The sequence below is a fragment of the Mya arenaria genome, chromosome 12 (assembly GCF_026914265.1).
Source record: "Mya arenaria isolate MELC-2E11 chromosome 12, ASM2691426v1".
In the NCBI taxonomy this organism is placed as follows: Eukaryota; Metazoa; Mollusca; class Bivalvia; order Myida; family Myidae; genus Mya; species Mya arenaria.
The window spans coordinates 41,899,932-41,917,272 of record NC_069133.1 but is presented as its reverse complement, the minus strand read 5'-3'; the positions used below and the strand labels follow the sequence as shown (position 1 = coordinate 41,917,272).

At 33.0% G+C, this 17,341-nt stretch overlaps 1 protein-coding gene across 5 annotated transcripts in view; it reads left to right on the top strand.

The window, feature by feature from the left end:
* Positions 1 to 16,555, top strand: part of LOC128211055 (B-cell linker protein-like) — a 63,507-nt gene extending 46,952 nt beyond the window's left edge. For 2 of the 5 annotated variants that reach the window (XM_052915451.1, XM_052915450.1), the window contains 4 exons: positions 7,997 to 8,128; positions 10,367 to 10,456; positions 11,491 to 11,643; positions 12,328 to 16,555. In XM_052915451.1, the coding sequence (XP_052771411.1) occupies positions 7,997 to 8,128; positions 10,367 to 10,456; positions 11,491 to 11,643; positions 12,328 to 12,459 (507 nt within the window). In that variant the 3' untranslated portion in view covers positions 12,460 to 16,555. Of the gene's footprint in view, positions 1 to 36; positions 111 to 581; positions 638 to 3,500; positions 3,521 to 7,996; positions 8,129 to 10,366; positions 10,457 to 11,490; positions 11,644 to 12,327 lie in introns of all 5 variants that reach the window. The other 3 variants (XM_052915454.1, XM_052915453.1, XM_052915452.1) reach the window with 3 other exon arrangements.
* Positions 16,556 to 17,341: the final 786 nt, after the last annotated feature.

The window sequence follows — 17,341 nt, the reverse complement described above, 5'->3', positions numbered from 1 at the left end:
TTGCATGTGTTAAGCATATTTCTACTGTCTGCCTAGGTAAACCGTCTGCAGGTAAACCGCTTCTTCCTGTGAAGCCCACGATCGTCACTTCTCCACCCCAACATGCTGTTGTAAGAAAATAGGGACATGTGCTCCATAGAGATGTTCTATGTGCTTTAGTAATGATTTGACGTGACCCCGCTTATGACTTTGTACAAAACTATTTAATTTTTTTGGCAAATATAAATTTTAGTCATTATGATAATTTTTATTTTGACATGAAGTTATTACTTAACAGCTGTTTTCTGTGTTTTAAGTAAAGAATTTTAATAAGGATAATCAATAGATTTTTACATTTTTTTTTAACGTTTTTGTACAAAGGTCATTGACTTATTTTACCTCCTAAAATTTCACAGTGAAACTAACATGCGGAGAAATATGTTGTTTTTATAGGGTGACATTTCATTTGAAATAACCAATGTCTTATAAAAATAACATATAACTTCATATTATAGGTCACTGTTTCTCCTAGCTTTGTATCCCTCTAGCTGTGCATGCATTTCTCTCTGACTGACAACTGGTTCGAAATTCTGATATTTCAGCTGGCAAGCCACTGATCGCTGTCAAGCCCCAAATGGGCAGAGCCCAAGCACCTGCAGTAAGACTTGCACAAACAGTCACCTTTCTATATGACACCTATCAATCAGCAGTATATCACTTTAGCCACGCCCTTTTTAGACAATAATTATAACCAAACCTGCTTTCTAATTATTGTTATTATTACAGATGGCAGATAGCTATTACTTGTAGCAAATAGATCTTATTTCATAATTTCTGTTACTCAGTGCATTTATTTTAAGAGATGTAAGATAAATTGACATGACGCTAAAATCTAATTTTGTACACCCATATTGCTTTTTCATCCTTTTCATTGGTTGATTTAAGTTATGAACACATTCAAATGAAGAATGTTCAGCGTCCTGTCAGTTATCATAAGTATTAAAAGTGAGCTTAAATTTGGTAAATGCCATCCTCTCTTAAGTTTCATCTTACTACTGTTTAGTAATAGGTTATAGATCTTTGAAATGTTTTTATTTCATTTACTTAAATGTTACAAGAATTTTGAGAAATTATGCCACTTAGAAAATAACCTACATTTTCAGCCAATGAAATTGCAGCTAGGCAATAAATTAAGTACTAGACTTAATCATTAAGAATTTCAACTTTCGTGGTTGTTTAAAAGTCCGCGTTCTGCCACTGTCCCATACACACTCGCAGAGTCAGAGTTTGTGTTGACAATGTGTCAGCCAATGAAATATAGTATAGTCTAAGATACTTAGATGACCTGAAGTAATATTTTAATGATTAAGAAAAACTTTTACTTAGCCTTAATGTAATAATTTCGGTCCCTCAGTACTCTGTCATTTGTGAAACCTTTTTTCTTCTTCTTTTTTTGACTTAAAGTTTATTTGAATAAGTGTTCGATTCCTTTCTGAAAATTTCAGCATCATTTCACTAATTTTTACATCTGGGCACGAAATTTCTCGAAAAATTGTTTATTACAGTGTATTTCTCGGAACCGTTGAAAACGTGTGAACATGTTTAACACAAGATGAGCTGGTTAGAACTGAACTGGGTTTTGTTAAGAGATCATTGACATCGGTCAACTTAAATATTATATAATCCCTGTTGTTATAGGTCCAGGCTGTTGGCATCTTGTGAAAAGTTTATTAAAAGCCATAATTAGAATTATGTTTAAGTTTCATACAGTAGTCTCACCAGATCACAGCTTTCAGTGACAAATGCATTAGTCTAAAATCCTTGATATTTGAGCATATCACTTGATATCGGGGATGGTAGTACGAAAAGCTTTATCCAGATGTTAAAGCACCCTGCTCACAGCTTGCGAAGACCAATGCATTTGTTTGCAATTCTTGCTAATTTGATGGCAACGAATAATCTGACCCTTACTTGACACAAGGAGAATCTTATATAAAACTTTCCACTTCTCAGAGTTTCTGTTACTTTCCTATTAGAGCTGATGTCAATTGATCATAAAAGTTTGTTTTAGGTGAGTAATATTCCTAAAACAAGCATCAACCGTTTGTTTGGATGAAAGATACTGAAAATCACGAAACATGATAGTTTCAATCAATCAATCATTCTACTTGCAAAGGGGTGAATTAATTTTTTACTTTACCACCAATGTATACCCCACAAACATTTTGTACCAACTAATGCATTTGGGTGATGTTAAATAGATAATGTCAACACCTCTAAACTGCCTCTGAAGCACTGATGTTTGAATATAAATAAGGCAGAACAAAAAGTGATTGAACTTTATGTAAATAAAGCACCAACACTTGGAAGTTTTTTTCTCTGGTCAGGAAGATCAAGGATTAATTGAAATTGTTATTTGATTAATCAGCTTTTACACACACAATTGACGATGGCTCTACCAGTTCTATCTTTCTTAAGTCAAACCACTTTGACCTGCTACTGTGGCATCTTCTTTGAGCTATTCTCCATATCAGCCCATCAAACATAACTGTAGTTATTATTAGGGCCTCAGTTAAAATATTGCGGGTGCCCTATAGTATTAATTACCCTGTCCGTCCGCATTTTTCATGTGTTTTTTTTTTTAAATAACTACCACCGTTTTGGACATCAATCTCAAACTTTGTACAATTACTCACAGTAACAATGTGCTCCTTTGTAGTAATGGAACTCTAAATGAAATATCGTTAGAGTTATGGCCCTTTGTAAGTTTTAAAATAAATACAAACTTTTTATGTTTTATATCATTAACTTAACAATCATTGAAGATATCAACTTCAAACCTCACAGACTTACTCACAGTAACAATGGTGTTCTTTCCTGACAAGTTATATAACTCCAACTGAAATATTGTAAGAATGATGGCCCTTTAAAAAACTGAACTTTTGAAACCCCCCCTACATTTTTCATGTTTTTTCCGTACAAGTTTATAACCATGGAAATATTGACTTCAAACTTCATTTACTTACTCACAGTAACAATGCTTTCTTCAAAGGCAAGAAATATAACTCCAACTTCAGTTTTGTAAGATTTATGGCTGTCTGAAAATATAATTTATCTTTGTTTTTGTTTTCTTAATAACTTTTAAACCGTAGAAGGTATCACCTTCAAACTTTATACAATTACTCATATTGACAATCTGCTCTTTCTTGACAAGTTATAAAATAACTCCATTTTAATTGTGACAAGTTATGTAAGTCATGCTTAAATATAGTCAGATTTACGGCCCTTTGTATGTTTAGAAATTCTGAACTGTTGATAACAATTGAGCAATAGATTCTTGGTTATATACTTAATAACATGCCTTCAGATTGCCATCCCCTCTCAAACAAAGTCATTCTGGGTCCTTATCACTCCTGTGATGGCTCTAGTTTTGTTATTTCTCTATCATATAATATCAATAACAAACATTTTTGAGGAGTAAAATATTTTTTAACATGCTGTTTAATTTTCTTACTCTGTAGTTGGATTAAGAAATTTCAATGTAAGATTTTCTTTTTCCTAATGGTTTGACAAAGCCTGGCTGCTTGAGGTTTGCGTATTTAATAGCACTGTGTATAACTGTTGTTTTGAATTTCGAGCATTTTGCAGAATCTGTGTGTTTGAACTTCTAGAAGCTAGAAAACGCATAACTCATCATTTTTTCTCACCAAAAATATAACATGACCTATATTTCGTTACCAAACATGTTTATATTTGAACATTTTAAAATGCTGTGAACACAAAAACATATATACACAATATGTATATGGTGGTGTACTTTTAGAAGTTAGACAAAAACTCACCAAACTTCTAGAAACAATGAAAACTGTTCATTTCTTTTCCAAAAATATAACATAAAATAGACGCTGATAATTTGTTCTGTTATCTGCTGATTGTAAAAAAAAATACTACAGAAATCCACATTTTGTCTTATGAAATGTATATATAATAGCCGGCTTTTTTGTTATAAAGATCACAAAAAACATGGACTGACTTGTCTCTTATAAACAAAGCAGAAATATCATTTAAGGGCCAGTAGAATATATACTTAGGGCCAGTAGAATCTATCCATCATAGCCAGTAGAATCTATCCACCATAGGACCAGTAGAATCTTTCCATCAGAGTCAGTAGAATCTATCCATAGGGACAGTAGAATATATGCATAGGACCAGTAGAATCTATCCATAGGACCAGTAGAATCTATCCATAGGGCCAGTATAATCTATCCATGTGTCCATGGAAAACAGTTTTATTTTAAAGACATACCGCGCAGATTTTGTCCTCAACACACATAACTGTACTGTCTTGGTACAAGCTAAAACAAACACAACATACTAAATAATTCTTTGTCCTAAAATGTATTAGGACATGACACTTAAATTGCCCTACTTTGTCATAAAAGTTACAGAATATTTCACAACATACTTTGTACTTTATCCTAAATGCTACAACAGGCATAATGTACTTTGTCCTAAATGCTACAACAGGCATAATGTACTTTGTCCTAAATGCTACAACAGGCATAAAGGACATTGTACAAAAGGCTACAACAAACATAATTTTTGTACTTTGTCCTTAAAAGACTACAACAGGGACTATGTACTTTGTCCTAAAGGCTACAACAGGGACTATGTACTTTGTCCTGAAGACTACAACAGGGACTATGTACTTTGTCCTAAAGACTACAACAGGGACTATGTACTTTGTCCTAAAGGCTACAACAAACATACAGTACATTGTCCTAAAGGCTACAACAGGCATAAAGTACATTGTACAAAAGGCTACAACAAACATAATTTTTGTACTCTGTCCTAAAGGCTACAACAGGGAATATGTACTTTGTCCTAAAGGCTACAACAAACATACAGTACATTGTCGTAAAGGCTACAACAGGCATAAAGTACATTGTCCTAAAGGCTACAACAAACATAAAGTACATTGTCCTAAAGGCTACAACAAACATAAAGTACTTTGTTCTAAAGGCTACAACAAACATAAAGTACATTGTCCTAAAGGCTACAACAAACAAAAAGTACATTGTCCTAAAGGCTACAACAAACATAAAGTACTTTGTTCTAAAGGCTACAACAAACATATTTTTGTACTTTGTCCTAAAGGCTTCAACAAACATAAAGTACATTGTCCTAATGGCTACAACAAACATAAAGTACATTGTCCTAAAGGCTACAACAAACATAAAGTACTTTGTTCTAAAGGCTACAACAAACATAAAGTACATTGTCCTAAAGGCTTCAACAAACATAAAGTACTTTGTCCTAAAGGCTACAACAAACATAAAGTACATTGTCCTAAAGGCTTCAACAAACATAAAGTACATTGTCCTAAAGGCTACAACAAACATAAAGTACTTTGTTCTAAAGGCTACAACAAACATATTTTTGTACTTTGTCCTAAAGGCTTCAACAAACATAAAGTACATTGTCCTAATGGCTACAACAAACATAAAGTACTTTGTTCTAAAGGCTACAACAAACATACTTTTTGTACTTTGTCCTAAAGGCTATGACAGGGACAATGTACTTTGTCCTAAAGGCTACAACAAACATAATGTACATTGAACAATAGGCTACAACAAACATAATGTTTGTACTTTGTCCTAAAGGCTACAACAGGCATATGTTGTTTTTTTACTTTGTCCTAAAGGCTACAACAAACATAATGTACATTGCACAATAAGCTACATCAAACATGATTTTTGTGCTTTGTCCTAAAGGCTGTAACAGGCATAATGTTCTTTTTCCTAAAGGCTACAACTGGCATAATGTACTTTGTCCTAAAGGCTACCACATACATAATGTACATTGAACTAAAGGCTACAACAAACATATTTTTTGTACTTTGTCCTATTGGCTACAACAGGCATATTTTTTTTACTTCGTCCTAAAGGCTACAACAAACATAATGTACTTTGTCTTATAGACTTTAACAAACACCTCAGCAAAAGCATGCAAGAAAAAATGTGTTGCTGATTGGTACAACAGCTAAAGTAGAGTTTAAAAATTGTTCAGGTATATTATTACAATAATTTTACTACAATAAACAAAACACATTTCACATTATTGCTATGTATACATACATTTTACTCTTAGTTTTTTTACAGCAATGGTATAGTTTATACTGTATTTGCCATTTTAATGCTTTTTAGTGTTTCAGCTGCTTTCTACTCTTGACCCTAGATTGTGGAAGTGGACTTGCCATTATTTTTTGCTGAAATTTGTGCTAAACACCTTGTTATAAACTATATGTACACGTTGATTAACCTGCTTTTCAGCTTTCTTTCCTCCAGCTTTCCTTTACTCTTGATTTCTAGACTAAAGAGCTGCCAAAGGACAGGCTTATTCTATGCATAACACTTTATGAACTTGTGTGATTCTAGCATCTTATATTATGTGTTTGTCTCACATAAATAGCTTGCTAGCATGTTACACGTAGGCGCATGTGTGTTTCAGGCCCCAAGCCCCTGATGCCAGTTCGCCCCCTCTACAGTGCCCCCACCCCCTTGTGGGCACGGCAGCCTCCTCCCCCTGTCCCAACCCAGATGTCTTCCCGGTGCCTAGGGCCCCCACCTCCTCCTCCCCCACCCCAGGGCTTGGCGCCACCACCCCCCTTACCCCCTGGCCCCCCACCCATTCCACAGGTGCGTTTTTTTTGTGTAAGATATATTTTAATATTTTTAGAACAGTCAAGGTATTGTCGTAAACTTGATGTCGTCTTTGTCATTGTCGTCGTTGTCATTGTGATCGTTGTCTGTGGTCGGTCACAGTTGTTGTGCTACAAAATACGTCCCCTTACTGTTTTCCATATCTTGGATTCCATTCAAGATATTGATACAAGACTAAGTACACATTGTACAAAATGACTATATGCATATAATGCAAATCCCTTCACTCTGGATAAAATGCTTGTTTTTTATAGTTATGCCCCTTGCTAAACAGAAGTAAGCGAATGAGTGTTAGATCAACTGAGTTATAATCAGAAAATAAGCTTAAGCCTTTTTCTGTATGTAAAAAACAACATGTTAGAAAGAGGCAGAAAAAATTGATCATTTCGAAAATACACACAAAAGAATGCCTGTTTCCACATGCGCTTTCTTATATATATGCCAGTAGGTCCACAATTAATAAAAATATTCTTTGGCTTTACTGGACTTTCTCATAAAAATAATCGCAACTCCATTTTTTTAGCTTCTTTTGTGCCTATATTTTTATCTGTATATCTCTGTAAAAAAAAATGATGTAGGAATTATGGGGTTACAAAGTAAAAAAAAGGATAAACATACCTTTCTACTGAGACCTATAAGTTTGGGACAGGTAACTAAACTGAATATTAAGTAATTTTGGCCTATAATATGTTCTGTAATTCTTGTTCAGTTTGAACTATGCTTATAACCAATTTTCTCTTGTTATATAATAGTTTGCTAATATAACTGTAACTCGCTGTACACTGCTGCTTGCTAATACAGGGCTAACCTTATAAAATGTTTGTTTGCGGCTACCCGACCAACATAAATACAAATTGGTGTCAAAAATTGTTCTTTTCTATTTTTCTACATAGGGGTGTTAATAGCCAAAAGGTGGAGGAAAAATAAAAAAATATAAAAAATAAAAATAAAAGAAATCCTTACCTATCTCGTAATCTGCTTCCAAAATTGTTGGTAGGGTAACCACAAACATTTTTTTATTGTGGCCTTATAATCTTTGCATTTTTGCATACTTATGTTAAAAATCTAGACACTTGGGCTTTTTAATATATACAGCCCAAGACAGTTTGGTTTAATGTGTATTATTTGAGGCTATAAGATTTAATTTGAACAGACAAATTGAAAATCTTTAAACTCAGACATTATTTACTTCAATCAGATACCCTGAATATGCAGCTCTATTTCCATTTAATACAATTAAAGAATAATGGGTTCACTCCCCTTTGTGTAATGTTGACATGTTCGCTACATTGTAGAAGCCCATGGAAAAGCCAGTTACTCCAGTGGTAGAAAGAAAGATAACTCCTGCCCCCGCCCCACCCCCGCCACAACCGCCTGCTCAGGAGTGGGAGCAAGATGATGTATATGACGATGCCTCCAGCTATGTTGTAAGATAACATTGATTTGCACAGTCAATTAACGTTGAATTGTGAACTCAGCACAGTCAGTTAACATGGAAATGTCTAGTCAGCACAGTCAGTTAACATGGAAATGTCTAGTCAGCACAGTCAGTTAACATTGAATTGTGAACTCTGGACAGTCAGTTTAAAACATTGAATTGTGAACTCAGCACAGTCAGTAAAAATTGAATTGTGAACTCAGCACAGTCAGTTAACATTGAATTGTGAACTCAGCACAGTCCGTAAACATTGAATTGTGAACTCAGCACAGTCAGTTAACATTGAAATATCAAGTCAGCACAGTCAGTTAACATTGAATTGTGAACTCAGCACAGTCAGTTAACATTGAATTGTGAACTCAGCACAGTCAGTTAACATTGAATTGTGAACTCAGCACAGTCAGTTAACATTTAATTGTGAACTCAGCACAGTCAGTAAACATTGAATTGTGAACTCAGCACAGTCAGTTAACATTGAATTGTGAACTCAGCACAGTCAGTTAACATTGAATTGTGAACTCAGCACAGTCAGTAAACATTGAATTGTGAACTCAGCACAGTCAGTTAACATTGAATTGTGAACTCAGCACAGTCAGTTAACATTGAAATATCAAGTCAGCACAGTCAGTTAACATTGAAATATCAAGTCAGCACAGTCAGTTAACATTGAATTGTGAACTCAGCACATTCAGTAAACATTAAATTGTGAACTCAGCACAGTCAGTTAACATTGAAATATCAAGTCAGCACAGTCAGTTAACATTGAATTGTGAACTCAGCACAGTCAGTTAACATTGAAATATCAACTCAGCACAGTCAGTTAACATTGAATTGTAAAATCAGCACAGTCAGTTGACATTCAATTGTGAAGTCAGCACAGTCAGTAAACATTGAATTGTGAACTCAGCACAGTCAGTTAACATTGAATTGTAAAATCAGCATAGTCAGTTGACATTCAATTGTGAAGTCAGCACAGTCAGTTAACATTCAATTGTCAAGTCACCACAATCGGTTAACATTGAATTTTCAAGTCAGCACAGTCAGTTAACATTGAATTGTCAAGTCAGCACAGTCAGTTAACATTGAATTGTCAAGTCAGCACAGTCAGTTAACATTGAATTGTCAAGTCAGCACAGTCAGTTTACATTGAATTGTCAAGTCCTTACAGTCAGTTAACATTAAATTGTCAAGTCCTTACAGTCAGTTAACATTGAATTGTCAAGTCAGCCCAGCCAATTAACATTGAATTGTCAAGTCAGCCCAGCCAATTAACATTGAATTGTCAAGTCAGCACTGTCAGTTAACATTGAATTTTTTGTTTTAGTTTATATAATAGACATGTTTTGTATTTCGTTTTTTATGGAACGTTCATTTTCTTGAAGTATTGCCTAAGGTCCCAACGCCTTTGACATTGCAATTTTTACTGTATTTGCAAATATATCTAAAATTAAATCATTTTTAAAGTACTTTAATAAGAATGAACTAAAAGTATCTCACAGTTAGGATATATCAACAGAAAATGCTACTATATAAAGACTATTTTGAAGACGTAAGAAAACGTAAGAACACGTAAGAAAACAGATGGTGATAATAAAGTCTGTGAAAACATTCCAACTGACGAACAAACTTATGATACAGCGAAGGTTGTTTCTAAACGATTTGTTCAATATTAAAACATTTTTGTTATGTTGTTTTTGAGGAGTATAAAAAGCTTTTGGAAAACAATCAACAGAAAAAAAGCAATTTTAGAATGACTGTTCTGATAAAATTTGCAACTACGAGGACTGTTCGTAAAGTTCATTGACAGGCTTTGAATTTTTCAATACCCATATAGTTTTGTAATGTTGATCATAATTTTTAATGTAATGTTGATCCAAAGTTTCAAAGAGTCACCTTTTTCAGTTCATTTAAGACACAGATTATGTAAATATGACCATATAGCAATAATAAATGATAAATCACAAGTCTGTAGATTTTACATAAACGTTGCTAAGGAGACCAAAAGTACGAAACACAAAGCACTTTGAAAAAAAAATAGACAAAAAAACAGTTGATATGGTAAAAACTTTATATGAAATGTAACGCAACATGACATTAATTTCTGATAACCAGAATACTTCTTGAATATATGTTTGACTTTATATTGAAATTGGTGGTGCATTTTAATGCGTTTTTACACCAAATATGACCCTGTTACTTGAAGCTCTGCTATATAATTTTATTGCAGCCCCCTCAAGATCCCCTGAGTAAGGAGGAGTGGTACCATGGTAACATAGAACGTCGCGAAACTGAGTCACGCCTTAACCAAATCGGACAGGTAAGGGTCTGGTTCTTATCTCATTAAAGTTTTTTTGTACTGAAACAACCATTTTTCATTTTATCATATGCCTTTTTAAAAAAAAACGTGCCAATTTGTATGTGCATGAAAAGTAATTTCGGAAATGAAGTCGTTGAAATTATGGCCCAACCCTGTGTGTGCTGACGTTTGAATAGGAACTGAAGGCGGACTTAAATTTTAAAAAAAGTGAAAAATATCAGTTGATAATCACTATCGAAAATTTGGTTCAATTCCCAACACTACTGGTAACTTGAAGAGCAACTTGGCTTTGAGCAACTTAATTGGCTTTAAATAAAAAAAAAATTACAGAAGATTTCAATAGCAAGATTTGTAAATTAGCACACTGACCTGTTTTGAAGCATAAGAACAGTATTTGCTGTTTATGTTGACAATATGTACTCTGTTTACAGTTTTCCCATGGTAATATGAAACATTGGAATCTATGATAAACTCGATAATTAGTAAGTTGATGAATCATAGGTCAGCTGAGTATGTTTTACGTTTTCATCAGGAGAATCTCCTAATCTGTTTCTTTAGACTAATCCTGCCAGTATTTGTATACTTAAAATTGATATGACATGGAATTTATTTACAAAAATAGAAATGTTCACATTGTATACCAAGTTCCAAAACCAGTGAGATGCTACAGTATGTTTCATAAGAAATGTAACAAAAAGGTCAAAGCTTGCTGGTCAAAATCAGACTACGTGTTCATATAGCTACAGTTGAATCCCCATGGCTCGAACTCACAGGGGGCGGCAAAGATACCTTGAGCCTCGACAAGTTCAAGCCAAGCGGGAAGGCTTACCTTAAGTATAAAAAGTTGGTCCTTTACATCCAATTTGAGCCAACACAGAGTTAAACTACATCTTCAAATTAAGCTAAAATAGTTAGATAAGTATATGCAAATATATTAAATTTAAACTGCTTAGATGCATTTCAGGATGAAACGTTCTATATTCATACATTGTACATACATTTCAGGATGTAATGTTTCTTTTCATGTATTTTAGGATGGAACATTCCTTGTTCGCAAGAGTAAACAGGGCGGAGACAAGCAGCCGTACACGCTGGTCGTCTTATACCAGAGTCACGTGTACAACCTGAAGGTCCGTGTACGAGACGACAATCAGGTTGCCCTCGGGGAATGGAAGGACGATGAACTGGTAATTTCATGATTTATTTAAATAGAAGTTTTATGTTTCTGTTCCAAACTGTGATGACAAATTAGAAAAATGAATAGAAGATGGTGACTCTGGTCCATCAGCCTTGGATTTAATGCCTTTTTTGCAATTTTTATTAATTATCTTCAAAAGTTAATTGAATGTCATACAAGTTTGTTGAAAATTTTAATATTCTTTCTATTTTATGTCAGTTTGGCTAGATCATAAAATGCTTGTCTTATTTTCGAACAAAAAAACTAAGTATTGGTATAGACAGGGTTTGCACAGACTTGAAAAGTACTTGAATTTTAGGCTGCTGGATGAAAAGTTCTTAAACTATAAACTTACGTAAAAGGTTTGATCTCACTTAGAGAATGCTTTCTAGTTACTAGTCTAATCATAGCTTGCTATTAAAAAATTATTGATAGTGTTTGAAAATATGTGTCATTTTCATACTTTCTTATTTAAGAGAGTCCTTGAAAATCAAATAAAGGTCCTTGAAACATCCTTGAAAACTCCTTCATTTATTGCTAGTCTGGCTGTATGAACACTATTATGATAACCTTGTTGTCATGTTAATTACTCAAGCTTTTTTAGATATTTGAATTAAATTTGGTACTCATGTTTCCAGAGAAAAGACACACATGTACGGCAAGGCTTGTAATTCTTGCTTTTTTTCTGTTGCAGGCATTTCAAGACGTATCCACCTTAGTCGACCATCACAAGAAACATGAAGTGATTCTGGTCAATGTCAAGCAAAACAAACAATATCAAACCCTCCTGCGACGATTCCCCATCAGAATCAATGGATTCTCATAGAAGTTACCTCCCTCGTGGATGTTTTATTACCTCCCTTGTGGAAGTTTTATTATCTCCGTTTGTGGATCTTCAGTTGGAAATGCATTTCCATACGTGATCTTCAGTGGAATTGCAGACGTTAAATTTTCCAGGAAATCCTAATAATTCTTTTAGGGTTATGATAAAAGTCTGTGGAATGTTTTTTTTATTTAATTCTTTATTAATTTTGCTCTTTTTTCTGTATAAGCTAAATAGCCATTCATTTGCTTGGCACCTTGAACTGTTTACTCTATGCTAAGTATAACCAACTATTTTGAATAATTATTACAGGTATTTGTATAAAGGTTAATCTTGCATTTCTTTTTTAATTTCTGTTTTATAAAAGTACTACATATCTGTATTTATTAAATGATAAATTGTAGTTTGTACCAACAGTTGCAACTTGCACTTAGGGAACCCGGATGAATTTGAATTTTGATCAAAGACTTTTGTATTTGCCAGTTGTATTCAATGTTTTTCATAATTTCATTTTAAAGGGTTCAATTAAAAAAAATATTTGCAATGTTTTTTTGTGGAACCTTATGGAAGTTGAGTTATTTTGCTTCCTTTAATGAACAAACAACGAACAGCAACTGACAGCTATTCACTTGAACAAAATTTTATTAATAAGAGCCTTAAAATCAATTCAATGTTCAATAGTGTTACTATGAATTTTCGGCAGAATAGAGCGTTTTCAATCACATTTTTAAGAACTTATTAAGGTTAGAGCTCTTATATGAATTTGTGGTGATGTTTTATCAATGAAACCAGCATTTTGATCACATTTCACAATTATTTTTTTTCAATGTCTGATGCTATAAAACGTGAATGAGTGCCTTTAAGATATCTCATATACAATTATGTCAATTCCGCTAACTTGTTTGGATAAGGTGGTGCTAAATTCTTTGATAAAAAATATAAATTTAAGTGAATGTATCCCGTCTGGCATATGTTTATTCAAGAAAGTAAATATTACTAATTTCTCCAAGCTGCAACTTTGGGCATGAATATATCTTTTTTTGAACAAGCATGATTGAAGATTTAGAACTCCCTAGAATTTATAAAATATTGACATATTTTAGGATATCATTTGAGATTAATGATTTAATTTTGCGTCCAAATTTTATTTTAGCGTTAGCTAATTTTCTTTAGATATAGATGTTTTCAGTTTGAGCAAATCTGTTAAATTTTAAACTTTACAATCAGATTCTGTAGATGTAGACTTTTTGTAGAAAAATATGGCTATTGAGGGCTTATATGTAATTAGGCGTTTTTACGATAAAGTGTATTTTATTATTACTAAAGCAGTCCATCCATAATCAATAAATTGACAATAATATTTTCCTTCATTCAACTCCAAACACCATTTATGTATATTAAAAATTTGCAAATAATTTAAAAATGTAAAAAGAAGAAATTAAATAATGTTTTAATATTTTTTTATTTATTTATACTAAAAATTATATAACAGCAGGATAAGTATAATGTTGCTAATATGAATATTCACTCAGTCTTTATAAAAAATCATTCCAAATTATTGGGTCGATTGTTAGAACTTTGTTGATATTAATAACGGAATTACTGACATCGCTCGATATCCAATGATCATGTGAAAATCAATATCTTCACTGTAGTTGAAAATACTGTTTTATGATGAAAATAATATGTGGACATTTAAATCACTTGTATGCATTTTATCATATCTTGAACTTCATTCCACCAAGCAGGACTTTTTTGTTTAATCATGCTCTGATATGGTTATTTTATGTGCATAATATTCCACAGTGTTAATGAATAAAGTAAAAAAGTTGTTTTTATTATATAGTATGTATGCAGTATGCATGTACTGTACTGTTTAAGAGTATACTTAAAATATTCCATGTTGTTTATGAATTGAATAATTTTAATGATTATGAGATCTAAATTGTTTTTGATAATATAAGGGCTCAAAATTAAATGTTTGTTTCGGGTAACATCCCCAAAATTACTAGGTAGGGTAGGCAGGATTTTTTTTATTTATATTTTTATTTTCTTGAAAATAGCCCTACTCCTTGCAAATGTCAATCATATATTGCAGTTGTATGGGGTTTAATTTGTATGTTTAACTTTTTTTTTTTTCTTTTTTTTTTTGGACAAAAATACTAGGGTCTGCAGCCTTTTTTAGGTAGGGTCTGGTTACCTGAAACAAACAATTATTTTTCAGGCCCAGTCAGTATTTAAGCATGTACATTGTACACAAATATACATTTTTGTATATTTTTATCAGAGATATATTTATATTGTTATACTATATTTACCAGAACATTCCACTAATTTTAACTACCCTAGTTAAGGTATTTCACCCACAAAACAGATAGAATGTCATAGCTCTATCATCCATAACATTTAATGGCATCCTGTCATAGCTCCATCAGCCATATTGTTAAATGTTGATGCATGAAGACCCTTTACAATTTTGTATTATTTGAAAAAGAAGCTGATTAGGCAACTATAAATAAGTTGCAAGATTTTCCCCGCCCCCCCCCCCCCCCCCCCCCCCCTCGTTTTTCTGCTGCTCCTTAAATTTGATTGTTTATGCAATAAGAAAGAGAATGATCACATATTCAATGTTTAAACAGTCATAAAACAATTAAGGGTGATTCGAGTAGAAATAAAAATAAATAAATTAAAACTCAGCTTTATTATTCATTTTTTTTCTGAACATTTATTTTACACATTTGTAATCATTATGCAATGCTTTTTCAAATGATACCAAAATTATATGCGGTCACCTGGCTTCAAAATTTAAAATTATTGCTCATGGTGTGGTGAAATTACGAGGTTCCATGAAATACCCTAGGTGTTGGATCACTTCTTGTGCCATAAGCTTTGAAAACGTTATTTATTCCATATCTTGCCTTTTTTTTTACAATTCCATGTATAACCCACCTAATTTAAGATACACAAATAATATGTTAAAGCTAAAATAATGTAAAAATGACATAATCAAAATATCTATTTTATATAATTAACATGTTTTAAACAAACAAGTCTTTAGCTTAACTCTTTTTGAAGGTATACGGTAAACACACATTTACACTGAAAATTGCATAGAGGATAATTGTTGTTTCTGAGTAAGATCATAGTATATTTCACTGAGCGATGTTCACAAAGTGAAATATTTTGTGATTTTACACTTAAACCAACAATTTTTCTTTTTATTCTTTTGTCTAAAATGTAACATAAAATGACATTTTATTGTAGTTTTTCAGAAAAGCGGGTCAAACTGTATTTGAACGTAATTTCCATTTTGGTAAATGAAGTCGTTGACATTTTGTCCCAGCTCTGTCTGGGCACGCTGAATCTTGATTTGGAAGTGAGAGTGGGCTAAAATTTCACACAGTAAAAATATCAAATTGATATTTCACTGTGATTTAAACATTGAAATATCATTTTTATTTCACTGATAAATATCTATAAATCACCAGAAAGCATAAAATAAATGTGTTTAACGAGTCTCTACTCTCTCACTTGAATAATTGTTGAGTTATGCCTGTTGCTTTATTGAACGAAACAAAAGCAAATTACCAGGGGCACTGATAACAAACAGGTTTAAGTCTGAGTCTAGACTCAGAGTCATCCTTATTCTATCAGTTTTACAATAATTATCGTGAATAATTGTGCAATTGCGAACAGTCATAAAAATTTGGTCATCAAAAATCAACTAGATAAAAAGATACAACGAAATAAAGATTTGCAGTTTTTCCACTGAAGTCTGGACTTCGACTGTGACTTGAGACTGTTCGTAATCATGGCCCCAGAAGCAACCACATACATTCTGGGAACAAAATATTGCCATTTGTTATAAGATTTTAGTATGCAATTAGTTAGTAAATGTTTTATGTAAAAAATATGATATAATAATTCTGTGATTCATGTTAATTGACGGGTTTGTGTGTGTAAACTTGGCTGTGTAGTTATTCTAAATAAAGGCATTTAAATCGTTTGTTTTCTAACCTCATCTGTAATTGTTTGTGTGTCTGCAGATTAATTCTTCCACTTCTGTAATTAAGCTGAAATAAATATGAACAATTATTAACCAGTGTTGTTGTGTTTTTTTTCATTTATATTATATTAAGTTTGAGGGGTGATAAAAAATATGTGGACTTTTCATGTATCTTCAAAGCTATTGATGCCATAGGAACGAATGTAGGCCAAAACCTCCCATTGACAAAACCTTCCACATCATTTTAAATGAGTGGACAAAACCTCCCAATTTATTTTGAAAGGGTGAACAAAACATCCCAGATTAATTTAACCGGGTGGACAAAACCTCCCATTTCATTTTGAAAGGGTGGACAAAACTTACCACATCATCATGAAAGGGTGGACAAAACCATCCCAGATCATTTTAACTTGGTGGACAAAACCTTCCACATCATTTTGAATGGGTGGACAAAACCTTCCACATCAATTTGAAAGGGATGACAAAACCTTCTACATCAATTTGACAGGATGGACAAAACCTTCCACATCATTTTGAAAGGGATGACAAAACCTTCTACATCAATTTGACAGGATGGACAAAACCTTCCACATCATTTTGTCAGGATGGACAAAACCTTCCACATCAATTTGACAGGATGGACAAAACCTTCCACATCATTTTGTCAGGATGGACAAAACCTTCCACATCAATTTGACAGGATGGACAAAACCTTCCATATCATTTTGTCAGGATGGACAAAACCTTCCACATCAATTTGAAAGGATGACAAAACCTTCCATATCATTTTGTCAGGATGGACAAAACCTTCCACATCAATTTGACAGGATGGACAAAACCTTCCATATCATTTTGTCAGGATGGACAAAACCTTCCACA